Source organism: Numenius arquata, chromosome 2 (assembly GCF_964106895.1).
Source record: "Numenius arquata chromosome 2, bNumArq3.hap1.1, whole genome shotgun sequence".
Taxonomy (NCBI): Eukaryota; Metazoa; Chordata; class Aves; order Charadriiformes; family Scolopacidae; genus Numenius; species Numenius arquata.
In genome coordinates, this window is record NC_133577.1 from 124,993,399 (window position 1) to 125,020,946 (window position 27,548).

General features: G+C 42.7%; 1 protein-coding gene across 2 annotated transcripts; it reads left to right on the forward strand.

Moving 5' to 3' along the window:
• The first annotated feature begins 475 nt into the window (after window positions 1-475).
• SEPHS1 (selenophosphate synthetase 1) lies at window positions 476-27,040 on the forward strand. Of its 2 annotated transcripts, XM_074162548.1 has the most exons (9): window positions 476-591; window positions 3,737-3,998; window positions 7,151-7,254; window positions 12,651-12,758; window positions 13,637-13,791; window positions 14,634-14,724; window positions 18,107-18,206; window positions 19,739-19,951; window positions 25,717-27,040. In XM_074162548.1, the coding sequence occupies exons 2-9, from the start codon at window positions 3,806-3,808 to the stop codon at window positions 25,929-25,931; spliced, it is 1,179 nt and encodes a 392-aa protein (XP_074018649.1). In that variant the 5' UTR covers window positions 476-591; window positions 3,737-3,805; the 3' UTR covers window positions 25,932-27,040. The 2 variants fall into 2 exon arrangements, with proteins under 2 accessions (XP_074018649.1, XP_074018655.1); XM_074162554.1 differs by lacking the exons at window positions 476-591; window positions 19,739-19,951 and having other exon boundaries at window positions 3,806-3,998; window positions 25,717-27,030.
• Window positions 27,041-27,548: the final 508 nt, after the last annotated feature.

A 27,548-nucleotide genomic window follows, 5' to 3' on the forward strand; every position in this document is an offset into this window, starting at 1 on the left:
CCTCCACGGGCCACATAGCGACAGGAGACCCTTGGAGATGGCACCTGAGGGCTCTGCCGGCTCCACAGGGCCACAGTCTTGGCTCTGCATCCAGAAAAAAAAAAAAAAAAAAATCAGCGGCCGAATTTTGCCCATCTTCAAGTCTAATTTTGGACCTTGCTAAGCCCACCTGACCTCCTCGGTGTCTTTCGTGCCCAGCTTTTGGGTGCAACACGGAGGAAACGTGATTTTTTTCTTTTTTGCCCAGCTTCAGGGCAAAAATTCAGCCCAGCGGGAGGACCCGGCTGCGAGGAGCGCAGGGTCACCTCAGCACCGGCGAAGTCTACCTCAGGAAATGTTCCCAAACCCGATATTTTTGGTCGTTCAAGGACGATTACCTCAGAAAATACGAATTTCAGAGCGGACCGCCGAGGGGGAGGGGAGGGAAGAAGGGAAAGGGGGGGGGGGGGGGAGGAGGTTTAACCCCCCCGTGCCCGGCGGCGGCATTTCTATTCAGGCGGCGCTGAGGGAGCCCGTCGCGCCCGGTGCATTGTGGGACTGGGCTGGGAGTCCCGTTCGCGGGAGGAGGCGGAGGGCGAGGAGGCGAAGCCGGTAAGAGGGAGACCTGAGGAGGGAGGGAGGGAAGGGAAAGGGAGGGAGGGGGGGGTGCAAGGCGGGGAGATTTAAAGGGGAATTCGCCTCCGCCGTTTACGCCGGGCCGGGCGCGGGGGGCGGCGCGGTACCGTCGGGACGCGGGCTGCCCGCCTGGCCCCCGGGCCCCGCCGCCCTCCCTCAGCCCGGCCCCGGGGGAAGGGCGGGGGAAGAAGGGAAGGGGGGGTGGGGGGTGGTTGATGGTGGTGTGTGCGCTTCATCGCGCCGCCGCCGCTTTAAAATCATCCGCCGCCGGCAACCGGCGGGTTAAATTTTTCGCCCGCCGACATTTTTTTTTTTTTTTTTTTTTTTCCCAACACCCCCCCCCGTCCTGTTTCCCCGCCGCCGCCGCTCCGTGAGGGGAAGGCGGGGAGGGGGGGGGGGGAGGAGAGGGGGGGCGCGGCGGCGGCGGCGGCCCAGCAAGGGGTTAACCCCGCCCCGGCTGACATCTTACCTGCGCCCACGTGCGCCACGGACCCGCGTGGGGGGGTGTGTTTGTGTGTGAGAAAAGGGGGGGGGGGGGGAGGAGGAGGAGGAGGAGTGTCGCTTACCCGTGTCCAGGCCGCCCCCACCACCCACCACCCCCGCGGGGTTCACCCCCTCCGGGATGCGAGGAAGAGGGGGCTGCGGCTCCTCTGCCAGCCGGGCTGCGCTGCTGCTGCTGCTTCTTCTTCTTCTTCCTCCCCCCGCCGCCGCCTCTTCCTCCTCTCCGGGCGCACAAAGAGCGGCGGCGAAGGCCCTGGCTCGCCTTTAAAGGCAGCGGCTAGAAATTTAAGGTGTCCCGGAACTATGTCTCTCCGCTGCCCTCCCTGGATAAATGGTCTCTGCGGTCCCTCGCCCCCTGTCTGCCGGGCGGTTGGGTTGGTTTTGGGTAGGTACCTGGCTCTAGGCTTTCCCTCCCCATCTCCCCTTTTGCTCCTGTGCTCCCCTCTCTCTGCTCTTTAGGCAGGCAAGGGTTAAACTTGAGGGTTTTTTTTTTTTAAAAAAAATATTTATTATGCCGTTCGTTTTAAAGTAAGAGACATCTGGGTTGCGAGGTGCTTTCTGCTGCTGGGGAGGGATGCTCCAGGCTGGAACTGCACGTCTGCACAGGCTGCCAGCGGTCACAAGAAACTTGGGTCTTACAAGGAAGGCTGTTCCCCTGGTAGTCCACAAAATGCACGCTTGCTCACAGCTTTCGTGAGATCTTCGTTAAAAAAAAAGTTACTGTGTTCTTGCACTGCGGATGTTTTCCATTAAATAAAGTCGTCTTGTTTGTTTGTTCCAATATTTGTTTTCAAGCTGGGGAACGTAATTTACTGTGTCTTTACAGTCTTCAAGGTTCCAAAAAGTTCCTGGTAAGCTGTGGCCTCTGAATCCTTTCCTATATAAGTAGGTAGGGGGTGCTAAGCATATTGCAATTACTAGTTAGATGAAGGCAAACGTTTCCCTTGTGAGACAAGCTAGCTGCTTTTTATAAATTTCTGGAATTAATTAGAATGAAGTGTTAAAAAAGAATGAAGGGGGGAAAAAAATCCCACTCCTCGAAAAGCTTTTGTCTCCCTGTCTCCCGTTTCTGTTGACAGGTTGTTTTCCAGACACTATCTTTTTTTTTTTTTTTTTTTTTTGATTGCAAGTGCTTAGCGTCTTGCATTGAAGACAACAGCTACGAACTGAATTCATTGCTCATCCAAGACACGTTCTTGTAACTAGAGTTTGGATTACTGCCCGAGCCTGGGCTTTGGAAGATTTGTTTTAAATAAGTGCCACGCCTCCTAGAGAAGGAGGGAAAGCACCGTAAAGGGGAGTTGGGCTCCACATCAGAAGTTCTCAGGGAGCTTAAAACTTCAATTCCTACAAAGTATAGTCAATAAATTAGTGGACTTAATGGTTTATGGAACGGACGTACTTGTTAATAAGTGCTGTGTAGGGGAAATCGGTTTGCATGGTCTGTAGATTTCTTTCTTACATTTATTGCTATTGAACTCAGAGAATACCAGTCACTTCCATTCCCTTTTTTGCTTTTCAGCTTAACCTCCTACTGACGTGACCATCAGAATCAGATTTTGTCAGCGATGCTACTGAACTCCGTTCTTCTTGTTGTTAGGCAGGATCCTTGATTTCTAAGAAACTACCGCAGACAGGTTGTTTTTAGTAATTCCTGAAAACTTCTTCTCCGAGAAAGATGAATTGCATTTTATCACAGCCGTTCCTGTTTAGAAGTCAGTGTCTCGGTTAGGCCTCTTATTAGTTTTGGAGTGTGGTGTATGTGAGTCAGAGTGGAAAAACATTCTAAAATTAGACATGCATTGTTAAGAATTTTATTAAATGAGTTGCATCAGTGTCTTTTTACATTACCATTTTAATGGGCAATTCTCTGTATTCTCAGTATCGTTAGTTGACTAAAAAAGGGCTTGAGAGGCAAGAAACTTTTTGACATTTTTATGTCTGCGGACATATTAAAAGGTAAACTGGCATGTTTTTAGGTAAACCAGCCTGATTAAATAGGGCCTCTTTGTTCTTCTGTTACCTGTACTAACAGAACACCGGGCTTGCCTTTTCCCCCAAGGAGAACAGGTGTATTACGGAGTTTCAGCTTCTTACATCAGAACTGAAGCAGAGCCATTATTTCAAAAGCATCTTATTTTTGAGATTAATATGTTAACGGCTAAAATTATGACTCCGCACTGTGCTGAGTACAAACAGATGTCTCGGCTGAGCATGTTGCAGGATCAGGGCCCAGGTTGCCTTTTGGAAATCGGCCTCAGTGTTCTGGGAACTATTATTTCTTTCATTACCTCTCTGTTAAATGAGGTCGGTAAGTGTGTTAGATTCTTTTTTTTTTAAATGAAAAACTTATGCAGCATATCTGGAAAAGAAAATCGTTCTCTGATTTGCCTGGCATAGTTGTAGTTTTTAAATGTTGGGAGGTAGGAAGATAAGTCATTCCTTTGTAGTCTTGGAGAAATGAGAGGTGTGAGATATGCCCACCTGTATTAACAAGTGAATGATGTTGAGTGCTTTTCTCTTTCTTTTTAACTTGCTCTATGTGGAAAACCTGTTGTCTTGTAGGTCCTAGGTATTTCTATCGTTCCCAATATTTTTTTTTTTTTTTTTTTTTAATTAGACTGATCAGCAGAGATTGTGATACCGTTGCTCTGGGGTGGGAAAGGCCAGCAGTCTGTGTGAGGGAACCATGTCTGTTCGGGAGTCCTTTAACCCAGAAAGTTACGAACTGGACGAGAGCTTCCGTCTGACCCGATTCACTGAACTGAAAGGCACAGGCTGCAAAGTGCCTCAGGATGTCTTACAGAAACTGCTCGAATCTCTACAAGAAAACCATTTTCAGGAAGATGAACAATTCCTGGGGGCAGTCATGCCCAGACTGGGTAAGTAGTTGCTCCTCTAGACGAGGTATGATCCTTCTGTTTGGTCTGCTTAGTCGCGCGATCTCATGTGTGGTTTGTTTAAATAGTTTGAAAATGGCATGTTGTATAATGAATGCACAGCATTCAGAAATCTTAAGTATGACCCTTGTGTTGTCATTTGTTGGCATCTTGGATACAAGAATATTATTTTAATTTTTCAACATCCTGCAGTGCATGCAACTGCAAAGTAGGAACAGTCAGGAATGGCCATCGTGACAGGCACGTGCTTAGGTGTTAGAATCCTTGTCACTTTCCCCAGCAGACACTTTGCAAACTGAAGTTGTATCCATTACTTTCTGGAGTTCTATATTAGTAGATTGCCTTTTGCAGTGAATGCAATAAATTTTACGCCATTAGATGACTTGCAGGTGAAGTTCCCCTCTCCCTCCCCCCTGTTACTGGGTCAGAGACAGGGAGCAAGAGAAAACTTTCTCGCTTCAGCTGAGGCTGGGAGCGGATTTTTTCACAGTTGTCATTTTTCCTTTCAGTCCTTACGTTGTTCCCCACTCTTAACTTTTTTGCTTACCCGTAGAAGCTGCCTGGGAAAGTCTGTCTTTCCAAGACCTCTGTGGTTTTGCCAGCTTCACTTTCTCTTTGATATTTGCACAATGATGCAAGCAGTAAGGGAAAACAACCTGCACAAGCCACCTACATGGGCAACAGGGCGAACGTAGGTATTTTGATACCAGCTACTGTATACCTAATGTTGATATAGATAAATTAATGTAGATAATGTGTTTAATGACACTTTTAATTCTGGTTGTCTGTTTACTCAGCTCTGCATATTCAATCTCTACTTTGCAGTACAGAATGAAGTTTTTTCCTCAATTTAGAAATATCCGTGTAGCATTTATTCTGAAGTTATTTAATTATCAATTTAGTGTCCAATATCCTTATTTAAAATTATTTTAACATTGCTAATTGTCCATTAGCAGGCAAACAGGTTGCAGCCCATTATTCTGGTAGAGATTGAATTCAGTGAGAGATTAGTAAGGAGCCCATGTTCTTGCTTAAACAATGGCAATCTTTGTATGAAATATCTAAGCAGCAATTGTGTGTGGAGCTGGGGTGGCACTATAATTTAATATTCCCTAATGAAGGACGCTTCCAGCTTCTTCTATCTCCAAATTGCTATTTAGATGTTTTTTTCTAAATTAAATAAGTTATTGACGACAGCATTTCAATGGGGCAAATTTCTAAAATCAGTAATAGTTTGGTTTAGATTTAATTATCTAGCTGTTTTTTTTCTCTTACAAACTTACAGGCTCTTAACAGTAATGGAACAGCTAATAGATTTTTCTTCTCCAGCTATATGAAAAGATAAAAAAGTAGACTAACGCCATCAATATGTAGGTGTGATGTTATGTAACAGGAAATCTGTTAGTAAGAGAAGGTGGAGAGTTCAGGTCTCTTAAAAAATACGCTTTTGTGGTGAGTATCCCTTTAACAAATGTGTCTCCTGATAAGTTTAGTGTTATTTGCCTCTGATACCTTGTGCTTGAAAGGGATAGACAGGTAACTTTACAGCCTGTGCATACGCACCATGCTTTTGGGATGCAGTCAAGAGGGAAATTGGCAATAGCAGACGCAGCCTCACTCCTTTTTAGTTCTGCAAGTGGTGTTACCCAGAGCAATCTTAAATACAGCTGTGAATATATCTGTGAGTAAGAAACTACAAGTTTGTTATTAATTCTCAGAACTGTTCTGCACCTCGAAATCGCTGTTTTTGGTCACCTCACTGAACAGATTCACTTATTTAGTCAGTCGTTTTTTGGTGGAATAGAAAGGTAGCCTCAGAAGGACCATGGTGGCCCCTTGGCCTGTCTGTCAAGCAGCACTTCCGCTGAAGTTGTGAAAAACTGCACAAGTGAAATCAGTCTTGCAGGATTGTGGCATGAGTAGGTGATCTGAGGGCAAAACAGCTCCTATATATGAGCCGCTTATCTGTAACTGCTTCTATGCACTTCCCTGGAGACACTGTACGTCATGCTTGGTAGCTTCTATGGAGGATGAGCAACCCTAAATTACCACTTAAGAGCTTCTGACGGTATCCTTTCACTTCCAAGGCAAGATCATCTCCACCTATGTACCTACAGCCTGTCCTTTGTAGGATCTCATATGAGAGCAGCTCGCTTCATTCCCGTACAGGACACTGCCAAATACTGTCTTGTAGCTCTTGCTAGGTAGTGTGTTTCATTAATACATGGGGAAGAGTTACTGGGTGGCATCTGCTCCCTGAAAACTGGTTGTTTGAAGACTCTTGCCCTGTGAATTATGCAGTCATTTTAGGCAGCTTGCTGCCAGCCCGGGAAGGAGGTAAGGTACCTGCCACTGCCACGAGGCACGAGGATATCAACAGGGAGTGCTGCTCAGTTAGCACGTTGTGATTTGTCACCTGCCACTTTTATGTGGGCTCTTCCATGGCAGCAAATGCCTGGAGGTTTTAATATCATGTACTCTGTTGGAAATACCCACCGTCAGGGAACAGGCTGTGCTTGGTGTTGTGGTTTTCTTAAAGGAGTTTCCCTGTCTAGCAGATCGTTTTGCTGCCTCTCAGCCTCACAGAAGTAAGGTGAGGCTAACACAGTTGCAGAAGCTCCAAGCAGATGAATCATCTTTCACAAAGGGCCTAAGCTGTGTCTTGTGGTGTTCCTTTTGTTCCTCCTGAAGTGAGGAAATGCCCTTTATGAGAGGCTATGTCCTTTTAAAACTGTCACTATGTTTTTGTTGAGATGGGAGTGACAGGATGCTGTTTGCTTTCAACAATATCAATTCACGTAGTTCCTCTTAATTTTAAATGTACATACATACAAGCACAGATGTTCTTAAAAGCCATGCACTATTATTATGCTGCAACAAACTGTAGAACATTGTAGCTTAGTCCTTTCTTTCAGCCATTTACTATTCTGTTTCCAGTCAGGAGTTCTTATTCTTTGCTTGTTTTTCCTCTTAATTGTGCTACGTGCTTTCTCTAAGGAAGGAATTTGCTATGTCTGTTCAGGCAGTATTGTGAGTTGTATTTCACAGACATGTTTTATAAGTTCTCTTGTTAAGAGCAACAGATGATTAAGGGCGAAGTTACTTGCGTCACTGATGGATTTCTTTCTTTGCAGGAATTGGGATGGACACTTGTGTTATTCCATTAAGACACGGAGGTTTGTCGTTGGTCCAGACGACAGATTATATTTATCCTATTGTGGATGATCCTTATATGATGGTAAGTTGGCTAAACTTAATTGTTAGTTATATTGCTCATTTGATTTGAGCTTCTCACCAATCTGATGGCAATTTTGACCGTTTCTTCTAGATGTGCAGTGCTAATTTTTCCTAAATACACGTGAAGGGGGAAAGGCAGAGTTTCATCCTGTAATCTTTTCCATGTCAGTAGGATTGCTGCCGTGCTGCTTTCTATAGGTGGAAGATGGGAGAACTGCCACCTTTAATTCAAATTTCCTTCCATCTGTACTTCTGTGGGATTTGGCTTGAAAGCCCAAAAGGGGGGAAAAAGAGCTGTCTTTGAAGCAGCAGACAGTAAACTCCACTTATGAGCAGAACTGCATTGTAATTGGCCTTTTTTGAGGTTCTGAAATAACCAGGTAACATGTTAGAACTGGAAATACCTAAATGACAGTAGCTGGCAATAACACCTGGCAACTTCAGAGTGCTTTGTGAACACCAGTTTTCCTGTTGTACTAACTCTGCTTGCAGATGGATAAGTTGAAATGACTTGTTGGAAGTTGAGTGTGTTTTGACTTTGGTTCCTTGTTTGTCCGTATTTTATTTAGTCCATCTCAGTAGATTCCTCTGGTGTTACACGTGGTGGTGATCAGTAATGACTAGAACAGAAGGTCATGGGGAAACAAAAGAACTTTAAAAAAGGACTTAGTAAAAGTTTAAGGACTTTCTACAGGAGGTGTTAATTAAATGAAAGTTAAGAAATGCTAGAATTCATGTTTCCTGTGATTTGAATATGACTCCTTTGCTTTAAGGCATGCTTTCACAGCTGTTTATGTGATTGCATGCTGCTGTTGTGGTTTAACCCCAGCCAGCAGCTGGAACCACCCAGCGGCTTGCTTGCTCCCCCCAGTTTGGAAGGGAGAGAGAATCGGAAGAGTAAAAGTGAGAAAAATAACTTGTGGGTTGAGGCAAGGACAGTTAGAACAGGTAGAGCAAAAGCCACGCACACAAACAAAACAAAACAAGGAATTCATTCACTGTTTTCCATGGTTCAGCCATCCCCAGGAAAGCAGAGCTACATCATGTGTAACGGTTACTTGGGAAGACGAACACCATCACTCCAGACATCTCCCCCTTCGTCCTTCTTCTCCCAGCTTTATATAGTGAGCATGACCTCACATGAGTGGGGCTCATCACTCCAGACACCAGACATCACTCCAGACATCTCCCCCTTCGTCCTTCTTCCCCCAGCTTTATATACTGAGCATGACCTCACATGGTGTGGAATAGCCCTGTGATCAGTTGGCTTCAGTTGTGCTGGCTGTGTCCCCTCCCAAATTTTTGTGCACCCCCCGCCTGCTCGCTGGTGGGGTGGTGTGAGGAACAGAAAAGGTCTTGACCACCTGGCAACAACTAAAACCACTAGTGCTTTATCAAAGGCATTTCTCATCCCAAATCCAAAACATAGCACTATACCAGCTGCCAGTAAAAAAGTTAACTCTATCCCAACTGAAACCACAACAGTTGGTTGTTCTGTGAGACCTGTCGGGTAGGTTTTGAATGCTCAATTTGAGATTGGGACCGACTCATTCTTTTCCAGCATGCTTGACCAGGTGTCACGCACGTATGCAAGCATAGCTCCTTTGATTTCTGTTCCACAAGAGCTCTCTTTCTGCAAACTGAGCAGCCAAGATCCCAGGCTGGCCTCTGGAATACAGAGTTGTTGAGCTCTCCTGAGAAATTTGATTAAAGTGGCTTGCTTTAACATCTTTTGGGAACCCAGGATATAAAAAAAAATAATAATTAAAAAAATATGTATCTATGTTGTTCGAGAGCTGTGTTCAACTTCATCAGCTGAGAAGTTTTTCTCACCTTGTAACAAAAACTTGAGAGGGAAAGTGTGAGAAGGCTGTGGTGGTGGTTCAGGAGGAGGGTTGTTTTGTTTGGAGACAAAAAGGGTTTGAGATGCCGCAGGAGCGGGTAGATGAGCCTGTGCCCAGATGAGGTTTGGGCCAGTGTGGCAGTACTGGAATGTAAATTTGGCTTTAGTACAACTTTAGTGGTTGCATCATAGTTACAGTCTATACCGTGATCCACACGCACCAGCAACTGTAACCTTGGCGTTTTCCAACTCTGAAGTCCTTCACGTTTCATTCCTAATGAATGCCACTTCATAATCTGTTGCAGGTGTGTAATTCTTCTTAAAAGCTGACTGAGAAACAGGGCTTGTGTCACAAGCCGCCTTGGTGGTACCTGCAGCGATGATCCAGCAGGGCTGGAGCTGCTGGATCTTCTACGCAGATTTCTCTCTCTTGGGGGCAAGAGAAATTGCCATTTTTATGTGTGGACCAACATCAGCTGGAGGACAGCCAATTACAGTTGGCTGGAGGGGTTTATGGAGGATTGGTAAAAGCAGAGGAATGGTGATACTCAGGAATTTTGAGTTGGTGTCCAGGCTGCACACGGGAGTGTGCTCTGGACGCCTCTGTTGAAGACAGACTGCTGCTGCCCTGCTTCTCCAACTGCTTCTTTCTCTGTTTTTAGTCTAGATGCCCCCTGACTCATGCCTGTTTGTTACCACACTCTGTTTTGTTATCACTCACGTGCAGTCCACACTCTGCGTCTTGCTCTTCTGCTCTTATCTCCTTACCTAGTCAATTCTAGTCTGTTTTGGGACAGTTGTTCCCTAACTTAGAGTCTCTCCCTTTCTCTGTATGCAGTGTCTACCAGCAGCTCCTTGTCTGATCTTTCTTCCTAGTTGGGGGACACAAAGCAAGGAGGGAAAGCCAGAAGTGCAAAGGGACTCCAGGCTGGGTGCGGTGACAGGAGGGATTAGAAAATGGCTGAGGAAAGCAAAACTGCATGTTGGATTTAGCTGAACTTCAGATTTCTGCTTTCTCTCACCCTGTCACTGCCTATTTTAAAATGAAGTTCTGCAGTTATATGCGAAAAATATTCTTCCTACTTTTCCCCTTTCCTTTCCTCTTTGGCTTTGTTCTTGAAAACACTTAATCCGTGTTGTCTGAAGTATCCCCAGGAGGTACACCTGTAAAATCCGTATCCAGTGTAGGAGTTCTCAGTTTAAATGGTTTGATACGGAAAGGTTACAGGTGATTGAAAGTATGTTTCATAGTAAGTATCAAGCCAATGGTAATAGGACTGGCACTGGCCTTCTTTGTGGCACTTTGGAGATGCCTTTTTGAGTACAGGAGCTGGAAACTGGCCAGTTTGAGAATGGGCTTCCTTCCCCCTCCATTCCAGGGACCTTTTTGGTGCTCTTTTAAGAAGAACCTTCACTCAAGACTGGGGATGGGGGTCTGATACTTCATCCTTTGCCCTTATAAATAGCTCTTAGTATTGTATGTGGATTATTTATTGTGTTTCAGTGAGACTAAGTAAATAGTCAGGTAGCAAGCAGGACCCAGCTGGGCTGACCCCTGTTTGTGAATCCTGTCGTGTTTATCAGTGTTTGCAAGCCATGTATTCTTCCCTCTGCGACTTCAGACTTCAGACTTGCACTCCCTGAAATTGTTTCCGTAGTGGTTTTGCCAGTTGGCAAAAGCAGTGTTAGACTGACCTCTGACTATTAGAATAGAGAGCTGTTGTCAGCCTGATTTTAAAAACTTATCCGTCATTCCTAAGAGGGCATAAACCAGCAGTTTGCTTGGTAAATACTGAAGACAGTGGAGAATGGTTTGATAGTCCCCTTCCAGTAAAGGAAAATGGCAGGCTTTAGCGTTCTTAAACATCTGGAAATTGAACAGCCAATATCCACCACACGAGTACGCAGCTCACTCTTCTCTTAATAGTTTTAAGATTTAAATGATTAAAACACATTCCAGTTCCTAATATAAGGGATTCCCCTGATGCCACTGGAGGCTCTTGAATTAATGAAAAACTGGATTATATTTAATTGTGATTTGGAGGTGTTATTTCATGTCATCAGCAAGTAAAGTAACAGTCTGATAATACAACTTTTTCAAAAATCCTGGATGTGTGATTAAACTGTAAGGTTCTGGAGATGGTGGAAATGGGTTTAAATTCCTTCTCCCCCACCTCCTCCCCGCCTCTCTCCCACTGAAATTTGTTTTCCAGCTAAAATATCTTTCTGCAGTCCAAACTGTGTCAAATAAGCATGTTGTTGTTTTTATCACGGTGGTGTTGCCTCTCAACTTTATGAAAAGCACAGATTTCAAATCATAAAACCAGATGTTGGTTACAGTTCTGCAGCTGTAAACCTAAAACATTTTTAATAAAATGCGTGGAGTTTTCCAGAGTAACACAACATTTGTCCTGTACATTAAAATTATCTTGCCATCCCTTAGGGCACATCCTGTATCAGAAAGTTCTGCATTTTCTTCAGGGAAGATGTCTCACCTGTGCTGGTCTACACCCCAACAAACCCTGACTCGGATCCATTAATTTAGTGAAATTAGAGTAGCTAAGCTCTTGTGATGCAAGTGATCCCTTCTCAGTCCTGTCAGCTTCATGACTTCTTGGAGGAATCTTCAGCAGACGACCAGGTCTCTCGGGCTACTATTTATTAGTGGAGATGCTCACACACACAAAAGTCAATTAAAATGTATGTGCTGTAGCAAAATTCAGCCTTATCTTGTCGCTTGAACAAGTGGCAGAGTAGACACATCTCACGCACTTTACAAGTGGTGGGGGACAGACACCTCTTCTCAGTAGCTGTGCGTGCTCCTAAGCGGTGACGAGGCCAGCTTCTGGGAACCCTGAGCTCCTTAATCCCCAGCACATGCTGTCTTCTGCAGACAGCTTCTTATTGATGTCCTGACAGAAGCAGCACTCCAGCGTGGCTTTGTGCTGGCACAGTTGTATCTCGCCAAAAAATTTAGGTGTTTAGACATGATCTCCAGGGTAGTGCAGAGGAACAAACAGCTTTCACAAGATTGCTGTCTCCTACATATTCTTATGCAGGAAAGGCACAGCAATGTAAGCTTTTTGATTAGCTTCCTTGCAGTTGTGAATTACATACCACCCATGGTCATCTTTGTCAGTATGTACAGTTTTGTGCTGGAATAAAGTTAATAGGAACGTATCAGATTAAGTAATCAGAACTTGTTATCAAACCAGACTTTGTCAAGATTAATTTCAACCTCTAAAATTAGGCATCCAGTCTAAACTCAGTGTGGGATTCCTATGTAGTCAGCGAGAGAGTAGGTCGACCAAGACAGCTGGGATGAATTCTCACCTTACCTGTGGTTGAATTCTTACCTTACCGCTTCTAGATGGGAACGTTGCATGAAGTGGATCATACCGCGTATTTGGATGGGCTTCTTAATGCTGGAGACTGTGGAATAAGCAGCTGTCTCAGAGCATAAATTCATGCTGGAAGTTTTTTTCATGGCAGGTATTTGTCTGAACATTCACAAACAGTCCTGCAGATTTTTTTTGTCTTTCTTTCTTTTTCAGGGACGGATAGCGTGTGCCAATGTCCTAAGTGACCTTTATGCCATGGGGGTCACAGAATGCGACAACATGTTAATGCTTCTTGGAATCAGCAATAAAATGACAGATAGGGTAAGATTTTTGGTACTTGCTTTTGAAGGAAGACCCAAACAGCTAAACATGCCTAGAATGTGTTTACCTTCAGTGTATTCTCTCCTCAAAGTTTGAACCCTTTTAAAGAAGATACGGTTTTATTGAGTGTTGCCATTCATAGTATGGGTCTTGCCTCATAAACGTTCTAAGGTCACTTCCTATAAGCTCAGTTTTCTGTGGCATTGTAATCTTCTGCAGCTAATACCTTCATCCCCACCAAAATGGGGCCTCCTTCTGTCAATTCAGGACAATACTGCTCCAAGGCAGCATTTGATTACCAATTGATGTATTGATCTGGATAGATACTTCTGGTTCGCTTATGCCGGTTTGTAACATCTCTCTGAAGCAGAAAAAAAACTGAAATACATTACATTTCTTTTTCTTTTTCTTTTTTTTTTTTTGGTGGAAGTGACCAGCATGTATTTTTGTTTTGCTCTAGCAAAATAAGGGATGTTTATTCTTAGAAGGAAGTAAGTTGAAACTTTGCAGGTTAGTGGAGGCAAAATGCAGCTTGTTTTAACTTTGCCGTATTGCACTGCACTCCTCTGGCCGTACCTGGTTGTGACAACAGTTCTGAGTTTCCAGAACTTTGATTTCTTTAATTTTATATGACATTTTGAAGAATGGTTCTTCAGCATAAGAATGTCTCCTCACCTCTTTTAGGTAGAACTGTAAAGCCATAGCTCTGTGGGCTAACGTGCAGTTTTCAGGAGGCTGACCTCTCCCTAAGGCTGGCTTTTGTGTCATGAACTTATTTGCCATGAGAGCATTTGGCTTGAGTGATTAAAGCCCTGGACTAGTCTTGAAATGACTAGCACTGCTGTGTATGGAACTCTGACTTCTGTTTTGATCTCTAGGAAAGAGACAAAGTGATGCCTCTAATTATCCAGGGTTTCAAAGATGCAGCAGAAGAGGCAGGAACATCTGTTACTGGTGGCCAAACAGTGTTAAATCCCTGGATTGTTTTAGGAGGAGTGGCCACGACAGTCTGTCAGCCTAATGAATTTATAATGTAAGTTAAATCGCTAAACAATCAAAGGCACTGGTTTGAAGGGATACGGTAAAAATCCTTTAAATACCATGTTGTGATCTTGTGATCTGTCTCCTGATGAGTAAAGCAGTACCTTCTCCTGCTTGCATTTGTCCGTAGCACTCTACAGATGCCACATCCCTTTTGCACATATTTGCTTTTTTAAACAGGATGTCCTTTTACTTCCCCCCGTCCCCTGATATCTTTTGATCCTGATATCTTTTGATCCTGTTCTCCTTTTGGCAGAAGAGATAAGCTTCTAACCTTTAAAGGTATTGAAGACTGTTTTGGGACACAAATTTATGTGGTATTTATACATACATTTTAAACCATCTCCCAGTTATCCTATTAACGGCTGTAGAGAACTACAGAATTGGTGTGCTTACAGCATTTTGCCCATTTAACAGTAGCTGATTTTGAATGTCCCATTGTGGCATGTTACACAACACAAATTAATTTGTTTGCCATCCTAGGGATGGTTATCTTATGCCCTGAAGTAACAAAGGTCAGGTTTTTCCTATCCTATCTTCTATCCTATCTTACATCTCCAGTAAACTGAAAGACGTAATTTTGTGTGTATCTGACTGCAAGCTTTGTTACATTTCAAGAAAGAAGGATTAGCGCTTTTAAATAAGTTTGTAGCTTTTTGCTCAGTTATATCCTGTGGCAATGAATCCCAAAGGGTAATTCTGCAATTAGTCGTTTTTTTTAACTGTGCTGTTGCACAGATACATGGGTCTGTGAAAATGTAATTATCAGTACTTATTCGTAATAATGTGTGTGAATCTTACTATGTAATTAATATATGAATTCTTTGTTTTCAGGCCAGACAATGCAGTGCCAGGAGATGTGCTTGTATTAACTAAACCCTTGGGAACACAAGTGGCTGTAGCCGTCCACCAGTGGCTAGATATTGTGAGTACGCTGCAAAAAAAGAAAGAGGGAAGAGGGGGGTGCGAGTCAAAGGTGGCCTTCCTCATTCATTCCCTCAAAACCTCAAAATGACAAAGTTCAGCAACATAATAAGTACACTGAGGGCTCAGTTGGGAATGATCTATCAGCTCACTCTCCTCCTTGGTGTGTCAGCCTTACCTGCACACGTGCAAAACTCTTTTGGAATCAAGAGAGTTTACTGTTTTGTGCTTAGCAAGCCCATCTTAACTGTGTCTAATTCTTAGTTAGTTCTCAGGCATTGCTGTAATAAACAAAATTGTTCACTAACAGAACAACAGACTAGCACCCTGGGTAAAATGATGCCCTACTGCACCTGCCAAAGTAATTGGCAAAAGCTTATTGATGGCAATTAGGCCAAGATTGCTGTCTGTGTTCTTGGGCTTTCTGCTTGTGTACATGGAAGTATATCTACGTTTCACATGTATTACCCTGTGCATTCAATAAGAATATTTCTAGCAGCATTATGTATGTAGACATAGTTCCATCTGTTACTTCAGGCAAAAATGTAACTACTGAACTGAAAAGTGACTGCAAAATTGGCATCTGCTTATGTTGTCTGGCTCCCAGTACGTGTCTTCAGAATTATAACTGCTCAGTTTACACTTTAAAAAGATGCATCTTTTCTGCTTTTGGGACTACTGAGCCAATAGACTGGCAGAGGAGTGAGCTGGAATCTACTTTGTCTTGGCTGTTGGCCACTGCATTGTCAGATGAATTCTAATTACAAAGCCTGTGCTAGCAAAAGTGGGAGAGAACCAGCTTAAACCTTCATTGGAGTCTGAAGCATGAGCAACAAGAAAAAAATAATTTTCTCCTTCTTCATAGGGTCTGGCCTATGACCTCTGCAGAATCCTGCGTTTTCCAAACAGATATAAGGATCAGGGCCTCAGATAATCTTGATATGAAAATGAAGTGAAACAACAAGACACCAATTTTATAGTATGTTTTCTGGCCCTAATCTTGCTTCTTAATATATCTGTTATTGTACATAGACACACAGACTTGCAAATTAAGGATATTTCCACATATTTCAAGTACTTCTAATTTCCCTGACTGTCAACCAGAAACACTTGCTGGTCTGAAAAATGAGGACAGCAAGGAAATCAATCCTCCTATTACATGTAAACAGAATATATCTTTGCTTGCGGTAGGAAAATTTCTGAGTAGCTGTGCTGCCTTTTCTTTAGCTTTGTTTTGTGAAAGAGTCGGGAAAGTGAAACTAGAATTACCCGTCACAAATCCGCCCATAAATCAAGTTTTGGTAGGGAATTTGTATTAAACAGTATGTGGGAGAAGGTACATAGTACAGCAAGTTTATGCATAGGCAAGAAAGGAAAATGAGTGTAGAGATATGTGGCTGCAAAAGAAATCTTAAAAAAGCGAACAACCTTAAAGGTGAGGTACTTCAACAGAGCAATAGCGAATGAGTTCCTGGTGATGAGTGAAAGGAAGATCCAAGTGGAGGCAAAATTTGTCCTTCTTGCTTGTTTGCTGTCCTCTAGCATTGGTGCAGCCAAGCCCCAGCAGTGTTGCTGGCAGAAGCTGCCCAGGGGACCAGGTCAGTGACGTGCTAGGGGTGATGAAGCCATTTGCTGTGGCTTTGGCTGCCGGGCTGATGATGTGGGCTGATTAGGCTGGTCCACAGCTGGACCTTTTCCTTTTTCAGCTGAAAAGCATGAAAGGGTCAAAAGCATGAAGGTGCCCCTTCAGAAGGGGTTTTCTAGCCCTTGCTGTTGTCTACTAGACCTTTCCCATTTCCCGTGAAATCTAAGCTTCCTTTTAAAAAGTTGTTCTGGGAGATTTTTGTAAACTTTTCTGCCTTTGTTTCCTCTCTACTAACCCCAGAATCTGAATGCTATAGTGGAGCAGAATTTGCATCTAATTTATATCCTACCTGTGTTTGTGGCTCTTCTAGCCTCAGCTTTGAGTTCTGCTTCCACCTCATTTGTGATTTCCGTTCCCATCATCTGACTGATTTCCATCCCATGATCAGCCTCAGAATCATGGTTTTGAACACTGAGGCAGAATGACTGCTTAGTTTTTCAGTCACACCCACAGTAAGAATAACCACTATTCTGTCCCCTCTCTAATAGCCTCATTTATTTTTTTTTTACTTGCTCTCTCTCACAGAATCACACAGGGTTGGAAGGGACCTCTGGAGATCATCTAATCCCAGTTCAACCTAATTTCAGAAGCTCTGTCTTACTGCCATACTTCCTTGCTCTTTAACAAATGATTTGTTTTGGCTGACCAGTCTCTTCCCCCTCGTGCCATTCCTGGGTTCTCTCTTACACCCCTCGAAGTCAGCGCTAATTTGTTAAGGATAAGAGCCTCTTTGACAAGATCCTTCCTCAGTGCAGCAACATATGCCAATTCTTAGTAGTTTTTGCACCTTTGATTTAGTAATAAGTTTGTTCTATGCATTTATTCTGTGGAATGGCAGTGTAGGCACTGTGGCTTAAAAAAAGATTTCCTATTTTTGTTTACTTTCAGTTCTCTGTAATTTCCATTTGTAAATTGTAAGTTTCCGATCTGTAAGTTCCACAATTTCCATTGCAAAAAAAAAGCAGAAAATTAAACCAGTTTGTAGTGTTGCTCTTAACAGCTAAACAGTTGCTTTGTTTCATTCTCTATCTGGAATTACTTCAGCTTTGAATGAAACAATTGCCCTTTATAAAGGTACTATTTCTTAAATTGTTCCGAGACCATTTTCGGATGAAAAGCATTGCTTAGTATGTGATGGAGGCATGAGTCCGGACAAGACACTGGAGGATGGGTGGAAGGAGATGCAGATATTAAACTGTAAAGGAAGTTTATGAAACTGCTTTAATCCTAACTCACTGGAGTTGACTACATCCTGCCTCAGCATACATTCCTCAGACCTGGATTTGTGGGTATCAGTGGCCTTTCTTAATCAAAGTGTCCAGATATGAAATCAAGAATTTTCTCTTAAAAAAAAAAAAAAACAACAACAAAAAAAAAGAAGCCAGAGATTACAAATCTCAACATCCAGCAACAAATTTCATTTGGCTGTGGAGTTCAAGCCAGAGAGCTGCCTTGAAGGAGTTCTATGCCCTAGGGTAGGTTATACCACTCCCGCTCTGCTGCTGAAACCAAGATGTGAGGTGCTTAGTGCCAATAGACCTTTAAATGAGCTTCGCTTTGGTACAGCAGTGAGGCACACACCTCTGACTGTTAAACCTTTTGCCCCTCTTTAACTGAGATTAAAAAAAAAGTCCAAGTGCATTTTGGATGAAGGTTTTTTTTTTTTTAAGTGCTGTGGGTGTGCTTTAAAATATACAGCTGAAAATCTAAAAAAAATCATCTTTGTTTCATCCATTAGCCAGAAAAGTGGAATAAAATCAAACTAGTGGTAACGCAAGAAGATGTAGAACTAGCATACCAGGAAGCAATGATGAATATGGCACGACTGAACAGAACAGGTAAGAAGAGATGTGTGTGTTGGGGGGGAGGTTGTGGGTTTTTCCTAATTCCATACTTAATTTCATTTCACTGCTGTGGGGAAATGTGTCACAGGTGCTTTATCCTTTCCTTTTGCCCCGTCTTTCTGCTGTTCAGTGTTTGTGAAGCAAGCAAATTAAAATCAAACGCCTTCTTTTAATTATACAGCAAAAGCACAAATGCTGCTGGAGATGATTATGACTCACGTGACTGCTGCAAGTAACATCCCAGTGAGTTAGAGGATGTTTAAAGGGAAATATATTGGATTTGTATCTTATCTTCCGTGCCTTGAGAACTCGTGAGGGCCTGTCTGTAATAAGATTAAAAAGAAATCGAAATAGAATAAGAAAGGAAAAGCTCTTCATTTTTTTATGCTTCAGTGTATATTTTTATTTTTTAATTTTTTTTATGTTATGTGCTCCCCAAAGTATGGAATATGTAGTACATGTTTTCAGGGTTTTTTTTTTTTCCCCTGTTTTTGTGGTGATGGGTTTTTTCTTCCTTTCAATTTCGATAGGGGTAAGGTTCTGCTTTTACCCTAGAAATTTTAATCCAGGATTTCCGTTCTTTATTTGAAGTATCTTTGGAGGAGCAGAGAATTGAATTAGGTATTTCCTTATTTCTCAGTTGAAGGAAGAGGGGTAGTTAAATATCTCTTCTCCCATTTATTCAGTTTTCATTTGGTATTTGTTAGGTCATCCCACTGGTTTTTTATTCTTTCACAAAGTCTTCCAGGAAAAATAAATGACCAGGATTGTCTTATGGAAAGGGACTCAGGTCCTGCTGTTGTATTGGGAAGCACAGAAGGGCAAAGCATTCTTGGTTTTGTTTTTCTCCATTCGCTCTTGTCAGGCACCTTTATATACACTTAAATATTCTTAACTGGAGCTATTGTCCTGCATGCAGAGGTACCCTTCTCCCACCCAGGGCCCTGTAGCTGCAAATGCCCAAGAATTTCATGAATGCATAGGTGGGAAGGCTGGGGCCCTTCCCCCACAACCTGCAGGCTTTCTTCTTAAGCTCTTAAACTTTAACTGTCCAGAACTTAAGTTCCGATGTGACTTTTACCAAGTGGCAGGGAAAGAGATGTGAGAAAACTAACCCAGGATGAGTCTGGTCCTTGCCCTCAGTGAAGCAAAGCTGAGCTCAGAACCTGTCTGGCCCTCAACTTTGGGAGGTTTGAATCTGGAGCAAACCTCTGTTTCTTAGACTGCTAATATAAATTAGTAGCACATGTCTAATAGAGCATGCTCATAAATGTAACTTCAGTACTGCTTTTTCAGCATGATTTAATACCTTAAATACAAGTTGAAGTTTGTAAGGGTTACATGCAGTATTGGTGAAATCCAGTTCCTTTCAAGCACGATTTTTTTTGTTATTAGTTTAAATGGTAAACCAACCTGATTCCAATTAAAGGTATGCAACTTCATTCAAACTGTGCACCATATTGTTGAAGCATTGCTTTTCTTGATAAATTTTTTTCCTGATTTTTTCCCCCCGCCTTCTCTTGTAGCTGCTGGACTCATGCACACTTTCAATGCACACGCAGCTACAGACATCACAGGATTTGGAATCCTGGGGCACGCACAAAACCTTGCCAAGCAGCAGCGAAATGAGGTGTCCTTTGTTATTCATAACCTTCCTGTTCTTGCTAAGATGGCAGCGGTCAGTAAGGCTTGTGGCAATATGTTTGGCCTCATGCACGGGACTTGTCCGGAGACTTCAGGTAGGTTACAGTTGTACCACCTTCGTCCTTCCCTACACCTCCACGTTAGAATTTAATAACATTTCAAATGTACAAATCGTGTGCTTTACATTGAAAATCAAAGTTGGTTTGGTGTATAGCCAAGCTAACGAGCATTAGCCACAGAACTGTTCACAATTAACTTCCTCAGCCTAACTTCCAAACCACCATCCCATCCTGAATGCCTTCTACTCCCTTATGAAACACCATCATAGAAACCCTTGCTGTATCTAGAACATTTTGCAGTTAGAAGTTAGTGATGACTCTGAATTCTTTTGAAACCTGTTTTTCTCTTAGCTGTTAACTCCAGAACAGTGACTATCTGAAAATCCCAGCACAGCTGACACGGTTTTCTCAAAGGTAAAGCCACCTGCAATAGGTTTGCCAGTCAAATGAGTGGTGTTCTGTTTTTCGTAATGAATATGTGTGAAGTTTAGTGCTGAACGGGCCAGTCTTGGTGACCGAGGCCTCTGTCCACAGCACACAGACATCCAGGAACATAAATTTTCTCCCTTACGTTTATGAAATCTGACTTTAAAGGACTGTACTAGCAGAAAAAAAAAAAAAAAAAATTGCTCTCTGACCATTCATTATTTGAGTTCTGTATTTAATAATACAGAATATCTGAAGGGAGCCTACAGGAGAGCTGGCGAGGGACTCTTTGTCAGGAAGTGTAGTGACGGGACGAGGGGTAATGGTTTTAAATTGGAAGAGAAGAGATTTAGATGAGATCTTAGGAGGAAATTCTTTACTGTGAGGGTGGTGAGACACTGGAACAGGTTGCTCAGGGAAGTTGTGGATGTCCCATCCCTGGAAGTGTTCAAAGCCAGGCTGGATGGGGCTTTGAGCAACCTGCTCTAGTGGAGGTGTCCCTGCCCATGGCAGGGGGTTGGAACTCGATGATCTTTAAGGTCCCTTCCAACTCTAACCATTCTATGATTCTAATAAAGCTGCTACTTGCAGTGACAATGAATACAACAGACGTCTACTGAGAATCAGGCTGTGGGCACCGAGTTAATTTCGGATAAGCATTTAAACAGTCACCAGGTGATAAGAACTTCTGAGCTTTGAAAGTTGTCTTATTATTAAGTGTAGGCCACTTTGCTGACTGGCATGATCATTGTCTTCTGCTAAAAGTCTCTCTACTTCATTTTCCTCTTCAATCTTCTGTCCTGTTCCATTTTGTTTTTCTTCTTTAATTTGACTTTTCTTTCTCTTTGGGAAATGGGGAAAACGTCGCTACAAAACTGCCTTTTCTCTTATCTCACTTGCCCACCCTCTTCCTGCTCTCCAAAAGTATTATCCAAGTTCTCTGCAGTTCACAACAGAGGGGGCCCCTTGAAGCAAAACAGTCCGAAGATCTGGAAAGAAGCATCACAGTGAGAGCCATAAACTTTTCCCCTCGTGAATACACAACTTAACCAGGATCTGCTGAATTGTTCCTTAGCCATCTGTGTTTAAACAGACGCTCTGTCCCACAGAGGCTGTGTGCCTCAGATGATGTGTAACAGGATATGGGACATGAACCCTTTCAAGAGTTCAAACCCAGCGTCAGTCAGCGGAGACCAGAAATATCTGGTGGCAGTTTGGCAAGCTCTGTCGGTAAGATTGGTAGCACCAGACAGATTCTTACTACCCAGGAGTCCACATAACCAGAGTGCTCGTAGCATTTGTTATCGCTTGGAAAGAGTCCAAAAAATAGAGTGGACACAGAGCAGGGATTGCAGGATGCCCTGTCAGGTGAGTGGCTGTGGCACAGGTTCGTAGAGCAGTTGGCAGGGGAATGGTTTAGCTGCAAACCCAGCGCTCTAGCGTCCAGAGCTGCCCATCCTGCACCCTGGGGGTATCCAGGTCTGTCTTTTCACTGAAGGAACGTAAAACAGCCCGGATGTGTGCACGGCTGTGAGAGTACTTGGAAGCGGAAAACAGTTGACTTGAGAATCTCTTTTGGGGCTGAGCAAGAGGTGTCTTTGAAACGCTGAACAGCATATGTTTCGGCATAGATAGATGATGATGGGAAAAACAGCAAGACATAGCTGGTTATTTGTGAACTTTAAGTGCCTCAAAACATGTATATTTGATTTCATCATAGCGTTGCATTTCTCGCATTAGAGGTGGCTGTGGGGATTTGTTACAGGGCAGTGTCTGGCAAATATTGGAAAGATCCATAACCACGCGGACACAATAGCTCTGGGCTGAAAGCTGTATAACTGCAGCCCTGTAGGCTTTAGACTTAACGCTGGATGGCCTGACACATCACAGCAGTGTGGATTAGCTTGGGCAGGGTGTGCTGAGATGCTCATTAGCATTCAGACCCAGGCTGTTTCATAGAATTGCCTAGGTTGGAAGGGACCTTTCAGATCATCTAGTCCAACCATCACCCTAACTCTGACAAAAACCATCACTAAACCATATCTCTAAGCACTACGTCTATCAGTCTTTTAACTACTGCCAGGGACGGTGACTGAACTACTTCCCTGGGCAGCCTGTTCCAATGCTTAATAACCCTTTCAGTGTAAAAATTTTTCCTAATATCCAGTCTAAACCTCTCCTGGTGCAACTTGAGGTAATTTCCTCTTGTCCTTTCGCCTGTTACTTGGGAGAAGAGACCAACCCCACCTGGCTACACCCTCCTTTCAGGGAGCTGTAGAGGGCGAGAAGGTCTCCCCTCAGCCTCCTTTTCTTCAGGCTGAACAACCCCAGCTCCCTCAGCCACTTCTCATAAGACTTGTACTCCAGACCCCTCACCAGCTTCGTTGCCCTTCTCTGGACCCGCTCCAGCACCTCAATGTCTTTTTTTGTAGTGAGAGGCCCAAAATTGGACGCTGCACTCAAAGTACTCACATTTTGCACACTTTGTGCCCCAGGGTGGATTTATATGAAGGTGAGTGTCTGTCTTGCTGCGCCTCCAGCTGTGAGGAAGCTTTTTGGGGGGCTGCTCAGGGCAGTTTATGACATAATACAGAGATGCTCTTTCTCTGTTGTTTTAAACTTCCAGAAATGCTCTGCCTGTAGCTTCTTCATTTGTGAACAGATGTTTTTCAGCGGAGTGGGCAGGCAATGAGAAATTTACTGGAAAACTATTTGAATGGATTTTAAGACTCTTGGTTTTTTTCCAGTTCACATTTGCTGGGCACCTGTTGACAGAAGTCAGTGTTGGAAAGATCTGTTATGTCATCTGTTCCATCCTACGCAGGCACTCTTGCTTATGGTGTATTTTCTTAAAATTGCAGTTTTACGTGATTTTGGGCTCTCTTTTAGGTAACTCTTTGGTAAAGATTAAAGCTGCGATAGGGCAGTTACTTTCAAAACAACTTAATTCTGTTTATTAGACTGGCTTTTTACAGAAATAAGTTACAAAGTTGCTCTACGTGGACTATTGATGCATGGGTCTATTTTTGCCCTCCTCTTTTGGTAAACTGTTGACTGGTGTCGGCCAACTTTTTTAGTGTAGTAGAGGTATTTGAGCAAATTTTTTGGAAGCAGGCAGATGGGTAGAAAAGAAGGACTGTGTTAGTGCCTGACAAGGGGCAAAGTTAATGATCTCATCCTTTTGTTAGTCGTTGTGGGAGAAAGCCATTAGCAGGAGCAAGGACACTTGGTTTCAATTCATGAGCTGTTTGTATCTGTGCTCTTAATTGCAAAGCTTCGTCTAGTCTGCTTTTGAAGTTTTCTGTCCAGTTCCCTGCTTGCAGTAGAACGGTTAAAACCAACAGCGTTCAAAACCTTTTACCAAAAAAAAAAAAACCTTACGTTTTAAAAAGGTAAGCCAGGGCAGACGCCAAGTATCTACGTCTCCGGTGGTGGCTGACGCAGGCCTCAGACTTGGTATCCGATGAAATGCTGCTTGCTTCACTGCAGAGTGGCTTTGCTGCTTCATTTTCCACAGGCACGTTGCAACAACTCCTGGTGGCTGTGACCTCGTACAGATGAAAACTTCTTGGGGTTGTTCATGAGACAAAAAACAGAGCAGCTGGGAAGGCCAGTAGTAGAATAGAAGTCGTAGTGGAAGACCTTAAGGACTTACCCAAAGAGATAGACTGGTCAATCTACCAGAGAAATAATTACAATCCCTGCAGATAGGAGTCCTACTACTGATGAAGATATAGCCTCTATTAAGGGTTATTGATCAAACTGTGGGGTGCAGCCAGCAGGTGGGAAGTGATTTTTTTTTTTTTTTTTTTTGGTTGGAAACTGGGATTTTGTACATCTTTTTCCGATCTTGCCAAAGAATGTTAACAGGGTATGTACACAAGTGATACAAAATGGCAGAAAGAGAGCGTGTGGGGAATAGATAATTGAGTGAAGATTATTCTTGTGCTCTTATTTTCATTTTCACCATACTTCTGCTTCTCCCTTCTGGCTAGTCAGCACGTTCTCTGCACTACCACTTGTAAACCTCTTTCCTGATTCACTTGCGCCATGCCATAAGTTTCTCTTCAATTTGATTAGAGCCTTCCATGGGAATGGCATGTAATCCCTTTGCAATTGATTTGTCTGTTACATCCAGAGTAGCTTAACCACTGTCTTTCAAGCTTCTGGTTTTTTTTGTTGTTTTGAAGCGTTTGAGGGAGCTAGGTGTTTTTCTGGATGGCACGCTCATTTGCTTGATATGGAACCTAAAAAGTAACTTTCACACTTCCACATATCCTTATAAATAATTCCTCATGTTTAGTAGCTGCTTCTTCCTCAGGTCCTTAAACTAAAAGTGTCTTTAGTCACCACAGAGAGGACTGTTAGCTTGGAAAAGCAAACATAAAGGTGCCCAAGGTGCTAAAAAGCTGCTAAGATGAGTTTGCTGCTCTGTGTTGCAGTGCTTCACACATTTGCAACATAGGATAAATGTAAGAAAGGTAAGGGAAAAAGAAGAAAAAGAAAAGAAGAGAAGAAAAAAGAAGAAAAAGGAAAAAGCCGGATACTCTGGTAATAAAGGGTAGCACCAAAACATTTAATAACTTGCTCATAGGCCCCCTGGAAATTTGCACCAACTGACAATGAAGCTCATTCTGGTAATTGACTTGCCAAGCCACCTTTTCCAGTACTTTGGGATGCTTAGAATGGAATTGTTCTTAGATTTAATAACTGAAAGGCAAACCTGCTAGCTAATTATTGTGCTGCTTCTGAAGAGCATCCATTAGTAAATAAGATATTTTTCAGTTGTCTCTGAGAGAAAATCTTATGGGAAAAGCTAAAAAAGGTTAGAAAATTCCCTAACAAAGGAGTCAAAAGGACTGTCGCAGGGAGCGCTGGATCAAGCCTATGTTTAATTTTCTTCCTCTTGCATTCTCTGGTAACGATCCCTACTGTGATGAATGATGTCATTGCAGGCAGTGAGGTTACTTGCAGAATCAGCTGCTACCAATATGTCGTTGTAGGTGCCTGAATATGACGTTTATCCAAAATGTTCTTTGTAGAGGCCCTTTGCAGTCATCTGTTGGAAGTTGACAATGCTGGTGTTGTTTCAGTATGTCATTTGTTGGCATCAGTACCATGTCCTTTTGCCAACCTCTTTTGTGTGTATTTGGCTTCATTTGCATACCCACTAAACACCAAATTCAGGCACAAACTTCTTTCTGTGAAGCAGGAGTTCAGGCTTTCACCGTGTCTTCTCTTGGAGCCCTTGGAGTTTGACAGAATCCACTGAAGTCACCGAGTGCTTGTCTAAATAATGCTTTGGCAGATGAAGGTTGGAATGCTTTGCCATCAGATGTTTTAATGCTCTGCTTTCTGTTTTTTTCACTTTGCAGGAGGCCTCCTCATCTGTTTACCACGAGAACAGGCAGCGCGTTTTTGTGCCGAGATCAAGTCTCCAAAATACGGAGAAGGTCACCAAGCATGGATTATCGGCATTGTAGAGAAGGGCAACCGCACGGCCAGAATTATAGACAAACCACGAATCATCGAAGTCGCACCACAGGTGGCCACTCAGAACGTGAACCCCACGCCCGGTGCCACCTCTTAATATAGATGAAATAGCTGTTTGTTTTTAAATAGATCTATTCCTTTATCATCCTACAATTTAAAAGAACTGTAAAAAAGAAAAGAAAACGTTGTGTCTGCACATCTGGTGGCCTTAGGTCAGTTTATGAGTGGATACAATTAATAAAATAAAATCCATTGCCTTTTTTTCCTGTTACATTAACTGAAGATGCACCTAATCTTGAGGCAGCTTCTGAGTTGAGAATTATATTGTTATCCAATACTGTTGATTCATTTTGAATCTTTAGACACTTATCTCTTGCCGCATAGGCTCTTTTTAAAGGTGCTTTCACGTAGCACAGACATTACCAGTAGTAGTGTCGAATAGCAGTTTGTGTCCTTTCATTATATGTATATTTATCATAAGTCTAATTTTGATGCCTTGAGTGATATTCCAGAAAGGCAATAAATCGATAAGCGACACAGTGGGTATGCCCAGTAGTAAGAGGGTTGCATGATTACATTCAATCTTTGATTATTTTTATTTCTTTTTTATTTTTATGGTAAGGTTTAGGCTTACCAAGAGCATCTACGACCCTGGACATTGCTTGGTAGTGCACTCTAAACGAGCAAGTGCTGACTTTGCATGGAAAGCGCTTCAGAGTCGAAGGAGTCATTTTTAATTTCATTATTTGTAGACCTGACAATATTTACTGTATTATCAATGATTGTTTTCTTTATTGATAGTAAGGAAAAAATAATTCTTTTTTTTTTTTTTTTTTTGCAACGTGATTGGATGTGCTATAGTGCAACAAAGGTTTTGCAGACCAAAAGGAGGTTACTGTATAATATTCATTTACAATTCACTATATAAATAACTACACAAATAATTTTTAAATATAATCAAACTAAAATAAACCTCTGTTCTGTGGATGGTAGTGTTTAATACATTTTATATTTTGTATAGTGATTACAAGCCTTTTTTTGTTTCTTTAAAATCAGCAGCTGTTTAGTATAATTCTTAGTATTATTTTGTTCTTTGCTCAAATACATTTTTGTGCACGCTTTTGTGATCTGTGTTTAAAATCTACATTGCCAACATTGCAGCTTGAACTGAAGCTTGTTATTCAAAATAAATATTTAATTTTTTTTATTGCTCTTGTATAAGTGCATGAACTTTTGATTCCTAGCTGAATGAATTACAAATTGGGAAGAGGAGAAACCCTCGGGTTTTTTATTTTATTGCACGTGGAATTATATTGGTAGTTGTTATTACTCCTTTGATCAATTCTGCAAGCTGTGATGTCCAGTGGTAATCTAGAATTTCTCCACCTGCGTGCCCACGTTGGGGGCAAGTAGGTTATCTCCAAGTATATTATCCTCTTTATTTTATTTATTTTACTTATCAGCACAAAGTATGCACCAGTTTTGAATTGTTTCCTCTGCATGTCCTCCTGGCTGTGCCCGCTGGGAGCCAGAAGAGGATTCCAGAGCAGCCCCATCCATGGAACGGATGCCGAAACCCACCTTCTCCCCGTGGCATCAGGCTCATGGCGAGCTCTGCCTCCCTCTGCTCTGCCGGGATGCGGTTCTTCTGCTGGATGGGATCGAGTGCACTGAACCAAGCTCTTTTTAAGCTCTTCTCAGATTGTGGAATTCG